The 12,945-nt window shown below is 40.4% G+C and overlaps 1 protein-coding gene and 1 pseudogene across 1 annotated transcript; both read right to left on the bottom strand.

The window, feature by feature from the left end:
* On the bottom strand, nt 1–122 carry LOC141106961 (U2 spliceosomal RNA; annotated as a pseudogene).
* Nucleotides 123–6,741: 6,619 nt separating this feature from the next.
* On the bottom strand, nt 6,742–12,216 carry LOC141105270 (homeobox protein vex1-like). Its single transcript, XM_073595153.1, has 3 exons — nt 11,976–12,216; nt 8,455–8,708; nt 6,742–7,071 (listed from the first exon to the last, which is right to left on the bottom strand). The coding sequence occupies exons 1-3, from the start codon at nt 12,214–12,216 to the stop codon at nt 6,742–6,744; spliced, it is 825 nt and encodes a 274-aa protein (XP_073451254.1).
* Nucleotides 12,217–12,945: the final 729 nt, after the last annotated feature.

The raw sequence follows: 12,945 nt of genomic DNA, 5'->3' as shown, positions 1-12,945 counted from the left end.
ATAGCCTCTGCCATCCCTGATACCACCTCACCGTAGATCAGGGACAGAAGCAAGCACCACCTCCTGGCAACTGATAAGAACAAATACTACACTTGATCTTAGCCAAAAGGCCGAGAAGCGTGGCGAAGTTGCAAATATTGAAAAAAGGATTTATGGGAGATCTGATAATGTTCAACAATGAATTGAAAAAATAGCAACACATTGTTATGTATCATATAACTGATGGAGAAATAAAATACTCATGTTTTTCCACTGATCGAAGCTGTCCAATTTGTTTAATTCCAGAAACCTAAGGTGATCTCATATTGACATTTACTGGAAATACCCTGAATGGTTGGTTACTGCACGTATGGCCTTCCAAGTATTGTGTATAACAAAAAAGGTGGAATAGCATTGTTTAGCATAAGAATGCTCAGAATTCAGTAGGAAAACTAGGGAATTGTGGGACAACTGAGAGGTGAATATCCCTTGAATTAGATGCTGCAAATTTAAAGTCTTCCATCCATTAAGCTGTTTGAGCTTTGAGATTAGGAAATCTAATTTTGGATTAGGAACTGCTAACCTACCTTTGAAGAATTTCTAACCGAATCCTAGGCCTCATCCTTTTCCATAGGTAAATTAATTTACCTAAATATCCACTGGGGTAGTCAAATCAGAAAATTATGTAGCACATACAGTAACTGGGGCTTCAATATAATTTTATTAAATTAACCTTACCCATAATGGAGAGGGGTAATTTACATCAAGCTGTCGCAGATTTCTTTCATTTACTCCAAATCGAGTCAATATTTAAAGTGACATACTCAGATAGCATTATGAAAAATGTAAACACCTATTTACTTAAAGGAGGTGACTAAAACTATCTGACTAGCTACAGAGGGTAGATCATCAGAGATAGAGTCCAACTGCATAAGGAAAGATTTGTCCCAATTAATGGTAAATTCAGAGAAAGTCGCATAGTTTGAAATGAGGGACATGTGCTACCGGGGTTTTAGAGGTATCACCTAAAAATTGTAAAGTATCGTTTGCATATAAAATAATCTTGTCCTCCCCAGTAGACCTACAAAAGCCAACATCTGGGGATTACCTAATAGCAGTGGCACTAGTTTTTTTTTAGAATCTGTCCAAGCCATAGTGATAGATTCTCAAAGTGGTAGTAGTAAGAACTACCTGAACATGGCGCAGGTGTCAGTACTTGTACCGAAAGTGGCTCAAGGCTTTCATGAATTAGGCACAGACCATGTTAAGGGGGCCATATAGCAATACAAGTGACTGTTTTATTGAAATCCTCCAAAACAAATACATGGATTGCATCCTTTTAATTGTAGTAAGTCCTGTTGTGTTCTCCTTTTACCAGTTCAGAATGTCTTTTTTTGTAATTTTCATGCTGCGCATGATGAGCATTAGGAGGACAATGGTACTAGATCCTGGGTAGGTTGGAAATAGTCATCTCACCTTCAGGTCATTCCTTTTGAAATATACAGTCCAATGAGAGTACCAAACTAATGTCCAAGAGCCCAAAGTTTTTATTAATAAAATTGGTTCGTAGCAGAAATAGACTGACACATTTTAGAGACCAAACAGAACCCACCCTTCCTTCATTAGGGCTGAGATATTATGACTGTGCTTAAAGGGGCACAGATAAGCAGATATCGGACAAATATGTGGTTTTCTGCTTAGGACAGTTTCAATATAAAATATAGTAGCATACTATAAATAATAGCAACCATCGCAAAAGGTAATATACATATAACAAAACCAAAAAACAATTAAACTGTGGAGGGATGTAGGGGAAATAATAATAATAATTAAAAAATCCTATATAAATACAATTATTTTGACAAATTGAAAATGTAACAACTTCTCTTTTGGTCCATAAATTATAAAACTATACAACTAAATGCCTCATGTCAGTGCAATATGTGCAAAAAAATTCCTAGACTGCAGTATATTACATTTTTATTTTTTGAGTTTAGACAAACCACAATATTTTAAACAAGTCTCGTTAATAAATGAGTCAGACTGGAGCCAGTTATCCAATACCAGTCATTATGGTTTCCAGAAGTGTAAACAGTAGATGTGGAATGACTGTTTGGTGTAAATACTTTCTATTGAGTGACACTGTATTGTGTGGCGCTGTGTATTGGAGTGGAGTCAGTAATTGTTTTTGAGTCGTTAGGTATCAATACTCTATTTTGGGAAAGTGTCATGCAATTGTGTAGTGCTTGGTAAGGTGTCAAGTGAAAAATTATTATTGTTCTCTGAGAAAGTGCCAAAACACAAAAACCTTGTTGAAACAAAAAGCAAGGTGCGGGGAAAACTGCCCAGCAGTGCATAACCCCTAAGGGATTTTTATAAAACCCACTGCAAAGCAAGTATTCTATAAAATGTGAAGATGTTAAAACAGGCTACACAACATCTCAATCCTTGTCAACTGCCCTCTGAAATGTGATCCACTGCAGAGTGCTCTTCAGAGAGCAAAGGTTGTATAAAATGTGTCACGTGTGGTGGTGATGACCTTATTGGTATGAAGGAAAGGGTCTCCAGGAAATGTATGTGTGGCAATGTAACAAACCATAAACATAATTGCAGAAGTTACAAAGTAAAAAGTGAAAGACAAAATATAAACAATGAGGCGGGTAGCCCAATAGACTATACACACTTTTGCTGATTACTAGCTAGAACAGTGATGGTGAATTTTGGCACCCCAGATGTTTTGGAACTACATTTCCCATGATGCTCAACTACACTGCAGAGTGCATGCATGAGCATCATGGGAAATGTAGTTCCAAAACATCTGGAGTGCCAAGGTTCACCATCACTGAGCTAGAAGGTGCAGATTGAAGCAGCCATGTGTGGTTGCTGGGACTGTGAAAACAAAAAGGGAAAAGACAAGTGTAACCGCCATAGTATAGTAAACGAAGTGAACAATATTTATTAACCCCTTCAGCCCCAGAAGGTTTTACCCCCTTAATGACCAGGCCATTTTTGCGATATGGCACTGTGTTACTTTAACTGACAATTGCGCGGTCGTGCGACGCTGTACCCAAAAAAAATTGATGTCCTTTTTTTTCCACCAAATAGAGCTTTCTTTTGGTGGTATTTGATCATATTTTCAAAAAATAAATACAATAATGTTTACTTTCTGCTATAAAATATATCCAATAACATTTTTTTTTAAATCTAATTTCTTCATCAATTTACGCCAATATGTATTCAGCTACATATTTTTGGTAAAAAAAAATTCCACTAAGCGTATATTGATGGGTTTGCTCAAAAGTTATAGCATCTGCAAACAATGGTATATTTTTATGGAATTAATTTATTTATTTTTTTACTAGTAATGGCGGCGATTAGCGATTTTTAGCAGGGCTACGACATTGCGGCAGACAAATCGGACACCTGACACTTTTTTGGGGACTGCTGACACTAATACAGTGATCAGTGCTAAAAATATGTTACTGTACTAATGACACTGGCAGGGAAGGGGTTAACATCAGGGGAGATCAAAGGGTTAAGTGCCCTCCTAGAGAGTGCTTTCTAACTGTGTGGGGGTTGCTCTGACTGGATGAAGACAGAGATCGTATTCCTGCTTTGCAGGAAGACAAGATCTCCATCTTCTTCCCTGTCAGAACAGCGATCTGCCTTGTTTACAAATCGACGTTCTGCCTCTCTGGGGAATGATTACGGGTGGCCGGTGGACATCGGGTCTGCTGGATGCACTGATTGGCATCCCCTGTGTCCAATCAGCGTGCAATCGCGCGTCGGGCAGTGCGCACGTCACCCAGTGGTAATTACATACAGGTACATGATTTTGCACAATAGAGCCAATCCTGCTGCATTAAATATGCGGTCGGCAAGATTTAAAAAACACAGTCGCAAAAGAAGAGCTTGTGGAAAGGGGTAAAAGTCAAAGCTGCTGCCCGGAGCCGATGTGGAATTCCTCTGCTTCAGCTGGGGGCAGGGGGAAAAGAGCACAGGCTGGAGGGAGCTGCTGCTGCAGGGAGACAACCCGATCAGGGATGGAACCTGGAGCCCTGATAGAGAGGATGCCAGCTTTGACTCTTTCCGCTTTGCACAAGCTCTCTTTTGTGAGTGTGTTTTTAATCGCTAATAAATATTGTTTACTACACTATGGAGGTTTCTCTTGTCTTTTCCCTTTTATTTTCACAAAAACCTTTATTTTATTTATTAAAGCAAAAACTTTTTCCAACAGAACATCGAGCTCCAGTGATCTTTCAGGGTGTAAAAAAAATAGCATTGGTATCATGTATACTAGAGGTCCCCAACCCCTGGACCGGTGCCAGTCCGTAGCTTCTTGTTGACCGGACCACGCAGCAAGAGATGAGCGGTGACAGCGGTCCACACAGGGCTATCACACACCACGGTCACCTCCTGCTGTGTGCCCATGCCCGTGTGTCCTCTGATGGCTCACCTGCCAGCTTGGCCGACGATTTCAACCTGTCAGCAGGGCGGGGGGGGGGAGCCGTGGATGGGAATGGAGGGCTCCTCCTGCCCTGCTGATAGGATGACATCGGCCGTTTTGATGGCTTCTGTAGGACGAGCATGCTGGAAAACCAGCATCCAACCGACTCCTCATCAGTGCTCTCCAGCAATGGCAGACAGCGCTGATCGAAGTGTTTTGGTGGGGCAGGGGAGATTTACTGTAGTAACTTTGCATAGTTAGTACAGCGGCTTCGACCGGAGCCGACAGTTTTTTTTCCTTTCAACCCACTGGGTTGAGCGGAAAAAAAAAAAAATAAATAAAAAAAAAAAAAAAAAAAACACACACATTTCTTTGTAGTGTGTACCAGACTTAACTTTTGTCCTAGATGTACCCCCCTTGCCTTCCAGAACTTTTTTCTCTGAGTGCACACTGGGCTGTGCATGCATGGCTTAGTGCACCATCTCAGTATGATTCTGTGTAAAGGGATGAGGTAAAAGCTGGCACACACAGGCAGAATAACGACATTTGGTCCTGTGTACAGCAGCCTGTCCAACAAAAGCCAGTCTAAGGACCAGCTTCATTCAAAAGCTCATGCTAGAAAACCTGCATCCGATCAACGCTGGCAGCCAATGGCTCCGAGCACTGATCAGTGTGTTCCTCGCTCAGAACACAACAGTTCATCAGGGGAGATCGCTGTACTAACATCACTTGAGTTAGTACAGCGATCTGTCAGTTTTCTTTCGTTCAACCCACGGGGTTGAATGAAATAAAAACTCCCTGTGTGTACCAGGCATAAATCCCATGTTCATGCATGGTAATTATGACATCCAGGGCTGGGCAATCAAGAGGTTAAATACTTCTAACCCAGAAGAAGACCAAGAGAAGGTGGAAGCTGCAGCGATAGAGGGGAGCAATGACATCACAATGGCAAAAAGCTCCTTTGGTCTTGCAGTTTAGTTCAGCTTTAAAGTGGGAGTGAACCCCCATGCATGATTTTTACCTATTAGGTACAGTAAATGATCTCCAAAAACATGCACAGTTTCGGAGATATTTACTTTAGATGCAGCCGGTGACGTCACCAGTGCATGCGCTCTGAAGGAATGGCATACCTGTGCCATTCCTTCGGAGTCCTGTGCCGTAAGCGGCAGCTCCCGCACGCATACATGGGAGTGATGTTACCACGGCTACGGCCACTCGCACAGCTGGAAGAGTCCAGGTGAAGATGGAAGCCCTGTCAGCATTCTAAGGTAAGCTTCACATAATGTTACTAACACATTTTGATATTGCCTTGCAGATTAAAAAAAAAAAAAAAAAAAGGCACCTGTTTACTACCGCTATAAGTGTATTAAATTGGCAAAAAAAAAAAAATTATTATTTATAGGAAATGTGATTTTTTTTTTTTTTTTTTTTTACAGGTGTATAATAAATAGCTCCTTAGACCCCTCTTAACTTGCGAGTCACAATCTCATATTTTATCTTTACTGTTATCTCAATTACACTTTTTCTGTGTTGCATACCCTCTATCCCAAATCTCTTGGATGTAAAATTGCTCATGTTATAAAGATAAAAAAATGATTGTATCACCGCCCTGGGTAGCATACCCACGAATGAAGCTCTGAATACAGTGATGCCCTGGGATAATAAATGATCCATATAAAATCCAATCAACACAATTATGAGCTTTTTATTTTTTTTCATAATTAAAGTGCCAAATATATTTTGCTCAAAAATTGAGTTAATATTCAAAGAAGAGCATCAGTAATAATATAACTTAAAATAAATATTTATAACAACTTTAAAATGTCCTTTAACATATCAAAACACAACCTTTTTAAATATTAAAGTGGGAGTAAACCCCCATGGTTGCTTTTTACCTATAGGTAAGCCTCTAATACAGTAAATATCTTCTAAATGTGCACCGTTCACGAGATATTTACTTGCGAAGCCGCCGGTGATGTCAGCAGCGCATGCACTTTGAAGGGACGGCATACCCGTGCAGTTCTTTCAGAGTACTGTGCAGCGAACAGCGGCTCCCGTGTTCATGTGCAGGAGCATCGTCATCACGGCTCATCCAATCAGAGGGCCAAAGCCCACCAATCCGAAAGGAAGACAAGGTGAAAATGGAAGCCCTGTCAGTGGTGACAGCACACTGCTGGAGGGCTTCATAATAAGGCAAGTTTTACATAACAGCACATTAAAATATTGCCTTGCAGGTTAAAAAAAAAAAAAAAAAAAAAAAAAAAAAGAAGCAGCCAGTGGTTTGCTGCCTCTTTAAAAGTCCCAACACTTTCAATTTAATATGGAGAAAATCTGAGCCCCACTGGCTCATTATATGATGGATGCACAAGCACTGAAGGGCACCGGTAAGAGCCAAGGTTAGCAGGTGTCATGGATGATGGATGATTTCCTGGCCTAATAACTGTAGCAGAAAGAGGTGCAAAGGGGTGAATGGGTGCTGGAGGGGCAAGAGCCATGGCCAGTCCAGGGCGTATAGGGCAGGCTGGGGTCTGGAAGTCTGAGTAGCCATAGTTAGGCACGTAGAGTCCAGAAAAGAAAGCTTCTACTCTTGCATCTTGATTTTGACGCTTGAACTTCATCCTCCGGTTTTGAAACCATGTTTTAATCTGGTAATAGATATAGAAAACATTAGCATATTCTTCAGACATCAGGTTCTCAGATACAGATATGGAGACTATTCCTGCCCATGTGGCAGGATTGCATACATTCATAATAAAACAGTGCCTTTTTGTATAATCCACCATTACTCAAGAAGGCTGTCCATAAGGTTTAGGAGTGTGTCTATGGGAATGTTTGACCATTCTTCCAGAAGCGCCTTTAGTTTAACTGGAACCCCATAAGGTTAACCCAATACCCAATAAGGTTGACTGAAAATATCATTTGTCTAGATGCCGACTGTGTGTTTAGTGTAAACATAACCCAATGTAAAGATAACTACTTTAGCAAATAGACTTCAAAATTCCAAAGTTGGTAGATTGTTCCTCCATAAGATGGCACATAGGAATATAGTTCTTCACTTTTACTAAAATACATAGCAAAATTAGGCATTCTGGGGAGAATGGGTGTGGCTCCCGCTTCTGTCAATCAAATCCAATGACACGGGTGACGGGGGGGGGGCGGAGTCCAGCATTCTGTGTCTATGGACGCAAATGCTGGATTCGGGAGCGCACCCATATGCATGGCAACCCCCTGGGAGAGCGCTTCTCCTAGGGGGTTTCCAGATGCGAGGAGGAGCCACAAGCGCTGCTGGGGGACCCCAGGAGGCGAGGTGCGGGGCCACTCTGCAAAACGAACTGCACAGTGGAGACAAGTATGATATGTTTGTTATTTAAAAAAAACAAAAAAAACGAGGGTTTAGTAACCCTTTAATGAGATGGTTTTAACTAGGATTGCACTGATACCGGTGCCGATACTGAGCATTTGTCCGAGTACTCGTACTTGTGCAAATGCTCTGATACCCAAAACGGATATCTTTGCGGTGCAATTTGAGCCCACGCAAAATAAATGGGCTCAAATAGCACTGCAAAGAATCGCATGTAATTTGAACAGGAAAGCGGTGCGATTCCTGTCTGAATTGCATGCAGTTTCCCCCACCGCTCCTGTGAGAACCCAGGCTTGTCATAGAGACTTCAGCCTGGGTTCACACAGGAGCGGTGCGGTAAACCACACGCGATTCGGACAGGAATTGCTTTGTATTCCTGTCCAGATTACATGTGATTCTTTGCAGTGCAATTTGAGCCCATACATTTTGTATGGGCTCAAATCACACTGCAAAGATATCTGTACTCGGTATTGGCGAGTACTTGACCGAAAATATTGGTACTCATACTTGCCAGTAAAAACCAGTAGGGGCACAACCTAGTGGTTATCCAGTGGGTAGTGTGAAAAGAATTTTCCTCCTAAAGCGAATTTTCCCATTTTAGGGACTCTAGTGGTAACCCAGCCTCTCTCTGATTAGCATTCAGTAAGGTTAGGTCATTTGTTCCTACCTGGGTCTCTGATAAATTCAGCACCCTGGACAGTCGCTTCTTCTCATTGGATCCTATGTATCTTTGTTCCCTAAAGCTCTTCTCCAACTCCCGAAGCTGCTCGTTGGAGAATTTAGTGCGTGGCCTAGATGTGGCATCATCTTCAGAAAGGGATTCGGGGCTTTTAGCACCATCCGAGCTGTGACATTCCTCTGAAGCAGGACATGGGTTCTGAGTGAAGACTTCTTTGAACACTTTTCTAGGTGTGGTCACATCTGCACACATAAGAGACATAATATATTAAAATTATTTGAATCACTTGACCTTGAAGATTCACTACCCTTTATGACCAGGCTATTTTTTGCTATAAGGCACTGTATTACTTTAACTGACAGTTCTGTGGTCGTGCAACACTTTCCTTAAAATTAAATGTATGTATTTTTTTTTCCCCACAAAAAATAAGACTTTTTTACTTTCTGCTATAAAACATATCCAATAAATTTTTTAATGACTAGATTTCCTCATCAATTTAGGCCAATATGTATTCTGCTACATATTTTTGGTAAAAAAAAAAAAAAAAAAAATCCCAATAAGCGCATATTGATTAGTTTGCGCATAATCACATGTATAGATGTGATTCTGCACAGAGCGGCTGCCCTGTAGCAGTAAAGCTAATATGGGGCAGTTAAGAGGTTAAACAGTATGTTTACTGCATGAGCCAACACACATCTGAACAAGTAACTACACCCTCAGTCAACAATACGAAATAAGTCCTTATAATAAATCAGGAGATTTAATCCAGGCCTACTCATGAGACTCTCATTGGGACTACATGTCCAAACCTAAAGTGACAAAACCTGCTGATATCTATAATGCCACAGACTATCGATATTCTATAAATCTATAGAATAAGAAGAAAAAAAAAATTGAATGACAGGTAGGTTGCTGATTGTGATTAGAGTCAGGTATTTAAAATACTATACAGTCAATGTTCTTGTAAATGAATCAGCTAGTGACATAGATGCAAAGTCTTAGGTGATACCTGTGGCCCATTGGGGAGATTTCCCTTCACTTCCTCTCCCATAGCCAAACAGGAAGTGAGGAAATCCCTGCAAATTAAGGGAATTCCTTGGGACCCCCAGGTCACCAGAACTAGTGTCCCCATTGGAAGAGTTCCCCTCCATGACTTTTCTGGGGACAACCCAAAATTTATGATTTTCTTTACTTTCAATGATAATGGTAAACAGGACAAAAAAGAGAGTGTGAATCTCCCTGATGGAGACACAGACAGCAATAAAAACTGACAAGTGTTCTAATCCAATCCTCTATCCAAAACTAAAAAAAATAAAACATTTTTTTTTTCCCCTTTAGGTAGTACTTAAAGCCTAATTGATACGTACATTGGACTGACATATCTATTTATTAACTGCGCTGCTGTGGTTCTTGTATAAGGTATGTGCATTATTTTTTTTAGGTCCTAATAAAAGCTGCACTGTACAGTTTCTAGACTTATGTGGTTTTATTTTAGCAGCTGTTTAGAAAGGGTAACAAACCTCACATGTCCAGCATATATACCGGTATTTAAATGATGCATAAAGCCATTTATAAAAAGACAGGTAAAGTATAACTAAAAGAATAACTTTTAGTTTTGGATAGAGTGAAGAGGGATTAGAACCCCTGTCAGATTTTATTGTGGTCTGTACCCTTGCAATGGAGATTCACCCTCTCTATTTTCCCTGTTTACTATTATCATTGAAAGTAAAAGAAAATCCAAAATTTTCGGTTGTCCCCAAAAAAGTAATAGAGAAGAAGTCTTCCAATGGGAACACAGATGGCAAAAAAAAAAAAACTGACAGGGGTTATAACTCTCCCTTACTTTTATACCATTTTCAAATCTACTATTTGCATGTCATATTTGAAATGTATAAAGATATTTTGTGTTTACTTAAAGTAGAACTAAAGGAAAAACTTTTTTTTTAAAGTTTTGGATAGGGTGGAGGGGTATTGGGACACATTAGGTTTTTAATGTGGTCTCTGTCCCCGTTAGGGAGATTCACCCTCTATTTCTCCTTTTTACCATTATCATTGAAGGTGGAACTAAAAGAAAATCCCAAATTTAGGGTTGTCTCCAGAAATGTAATAGAGGGGGAAGTCTTCCAATGGGGACATGGATGGCAAAAACATGTTTAAAAAAAAAAACCTGACACTGGTTATAAACTTCCCTACTTCTATACTATTTTCATTTAATATTTGACATTTATAAAAGATATTTTGTATTTACTTAGAGTATAACTAAAGGGATTTTTTTTTTTTAAGTTTTGAATAGGGTGGAGGGGTATTAGAACACCTATTAAATTTGTAATGCTGTCTCTTTCCCCATTAGGGAGAGTCACCCTCTTGATTTGTCCCATTTACCATTATCATTGAAAGCATAAGTAAACAAAAATCCCAAAGTAATAGCAGGGAAATCTTCCATTGGGTACATTGGTTCTGGTGACCTGGGGGTCCCCAAGGAATTCTCTTAATTTGCAGGGATTTCCTCTCACTTTCTGTGTTGGCTATGGGGCAGGAAGTAAAAGGGAAATCTCCATAATGGGCCACAGATGGCAAAAAAAAAAAAAAAAAAAAAAAAAAAGAGTTTTGCCTATAGTTCTACTTAAAGGGGTTGTAAAGGTAAAAATTTTTTCACCTTAATGCATTCTATGCATTAAGGTGAAAAAACTTCTGACAGAACCGCCGCCCCCAGGCCCCCCGTTTTACTTACCTGACGCCTCGAAAGTCAGCTTCGCGTTCCCGACATCTGTTCCTCCGCTCACCCTGGCCGCTGATTGGCTGCAGTGGATGGATTGAAAGCAGCGCAGCCATTGGCTCGCGCTGCTGTCAATCACATCCGATGACGCGGCGCGCCGGGGGGCGGGGCCGAGTGATACAGCGAGCGGCTATAGCCGCCGGCTGTATCACGGGAGCGCGCCCGCAAGCACTCACCACCGTGCGAGGGAGCTCGCATTAAGGTGGTGAATGCTTGCGGGGAGGAGCTGAAACAGCCGCCGAGGGACCCCAGAAGACGAGGTTCGGGGCCACTCTGTGCAGAACGAGCTGCACAGTGAAGGTAAGTATAACATGTTTGTTATTTTTAAAAAAAAAAAAAAACACCTTTACAAACGCTTTAAACATCTTGAACTATAATAGCTAAAATATCAATGTCACATACAAAATTACTTTATGGTAAGTTTTATAATATGCAATAAAGAAAATAGTGCATTATTTAAAAAAAATCTAATTAAATATGGAAAAAACAAAGATTATACTCAAATATTTCAAATACAATGTAAAGCAGGGGTCTCAAATTGGCTGTTGTGAAACTACAAGAAGTCCCTTGAAGCATTGCAAGGCTGATAGTTACAAGTATGACTCCCTCAGGCAGATGTATGATGGGACGTGTAGTTCGGAAACAGCTGGAGGGCCACCAGTTTGAGACCCCTGACGTAATCCAATATATATCCCAAGAATGGTCAAGGAGAGACAAGAAGCTTATATCTTACCATGTGCCTCCTCCTGAGTTCTTTGGACATGGTAAAGTGCTGCTGTGAGGTCAAAGGGATTTTCCTTCTCATTTTTGCTGGTGGCTGTGCTTGGTCTCTCCATTCCTAGAGTACTGAAGTCCTTGTGATACTGAAGGGTGGATGTGCCAGACCTGCATGCCAATAAATCCACACTAGAGTAAGTGGTATTCCTGTGACTGCTCTCTGACAGCCATTCCACAGAGTAAGCCTTCTTCTCCATTATTAGTCAGAGCTGCTGGTGTCCTCTTCCTCCAGAAAGGTGCAAACTAACTTTCTCATTGTGAGCCGCACATATATAAAGTCCTGGGCGAAGGTGGGGTGTAATGAGCCAACACTTGTAATGATGCCTATAACAATAGTCTTATTGGGTGTTACTGTCATTTCCATTGTGGTGTGACTGTCACATCCTCTTAATCCCTCAATACAGTAGTTAACTGAGCAGTTGACCGGCTCCAAGTTCATTTCTAGAAGGCTGGCCTTCAATGATACCAGGGGCTGCTAATTGAATCAATACCTTTAAGGATTAGATAGTCTTGTATTATTGCATTTAACCCTTTTAAAGATTCATTGTCTCAGTAGAAGATAACAAGTCTACTGAAGCCATCTCAATCACTCAGACTGATAGAAAACCTAATCAGGATTGTTTAAAGTTTTCACTTGATACTCTTCTAGGAGCCGTGAATGATTGAATATGTTCTCCATTTAAATTAATTTCTTTAAACTAATTTTGGTTTAAAAAAAAAAAACAAGAGTAAGCCAAAAGATACAACAATGCATAGCAACCAAAACCTTTTAACCAGGCTGACTGCTCAAAGCTGATGGCTGGTTGAGCTTTGGTTACAATGGGTTGCAGCCTTTTAATTTCTCTTCATCAAATGTGTATTTATCCAGTTTGTTTTAAGATCTATATTTATTTTTAAAAGGGTAAGCATGCACAATTTGAATGATA

Source organism: Aquarana catesbeiana, linkage group LG08 (assembly GCF_042186555.1).
Source record: "Aquarana catesbeiana isolate 2022-GZ linkage group LG08, ASM4218655v1, whole genome shotgun sequence".
Classification (NCBI taxonomy): domain Eukaryota; kingdom Metazoa; phylum Chordata; class Amphibia; order Anura; family Ranidae; genus Aquarana; species Aquarana catesbeiana.
Note: the sequence above shows the minus strand (reverse complement) of the source record. Positions and strands in the feature narration are given on the sequence as shown.

What these genes read in the sequence shown, in the direction of transcription:
- LOC141105270 (XM_073595153.1), bottom strand. Translation starts at nt 12,216, where the DNA reads ATGGAGAAGAAGGCTTACTCTGTGGAATGGCTGTCAGAGAGCAGTCAC. An exon ending in AACTCAGGAGGAGGCACATG is followed by an intron (nt 8,709 to 11,975) that starts GTAAGATATAAG and finishes TTATGTGTGCAG; the next exon opens with ATGTGACCACACCTAGAAAA. An exon ending in TGAATTTATCAGAGACCCAG is followed by an intron (nt 7,072 to 8,454) that starts GTAGGAACAAAT and finishes ATCTATTACCAG; the next exon opens with ATTAAAACATGGTTTCAAAA.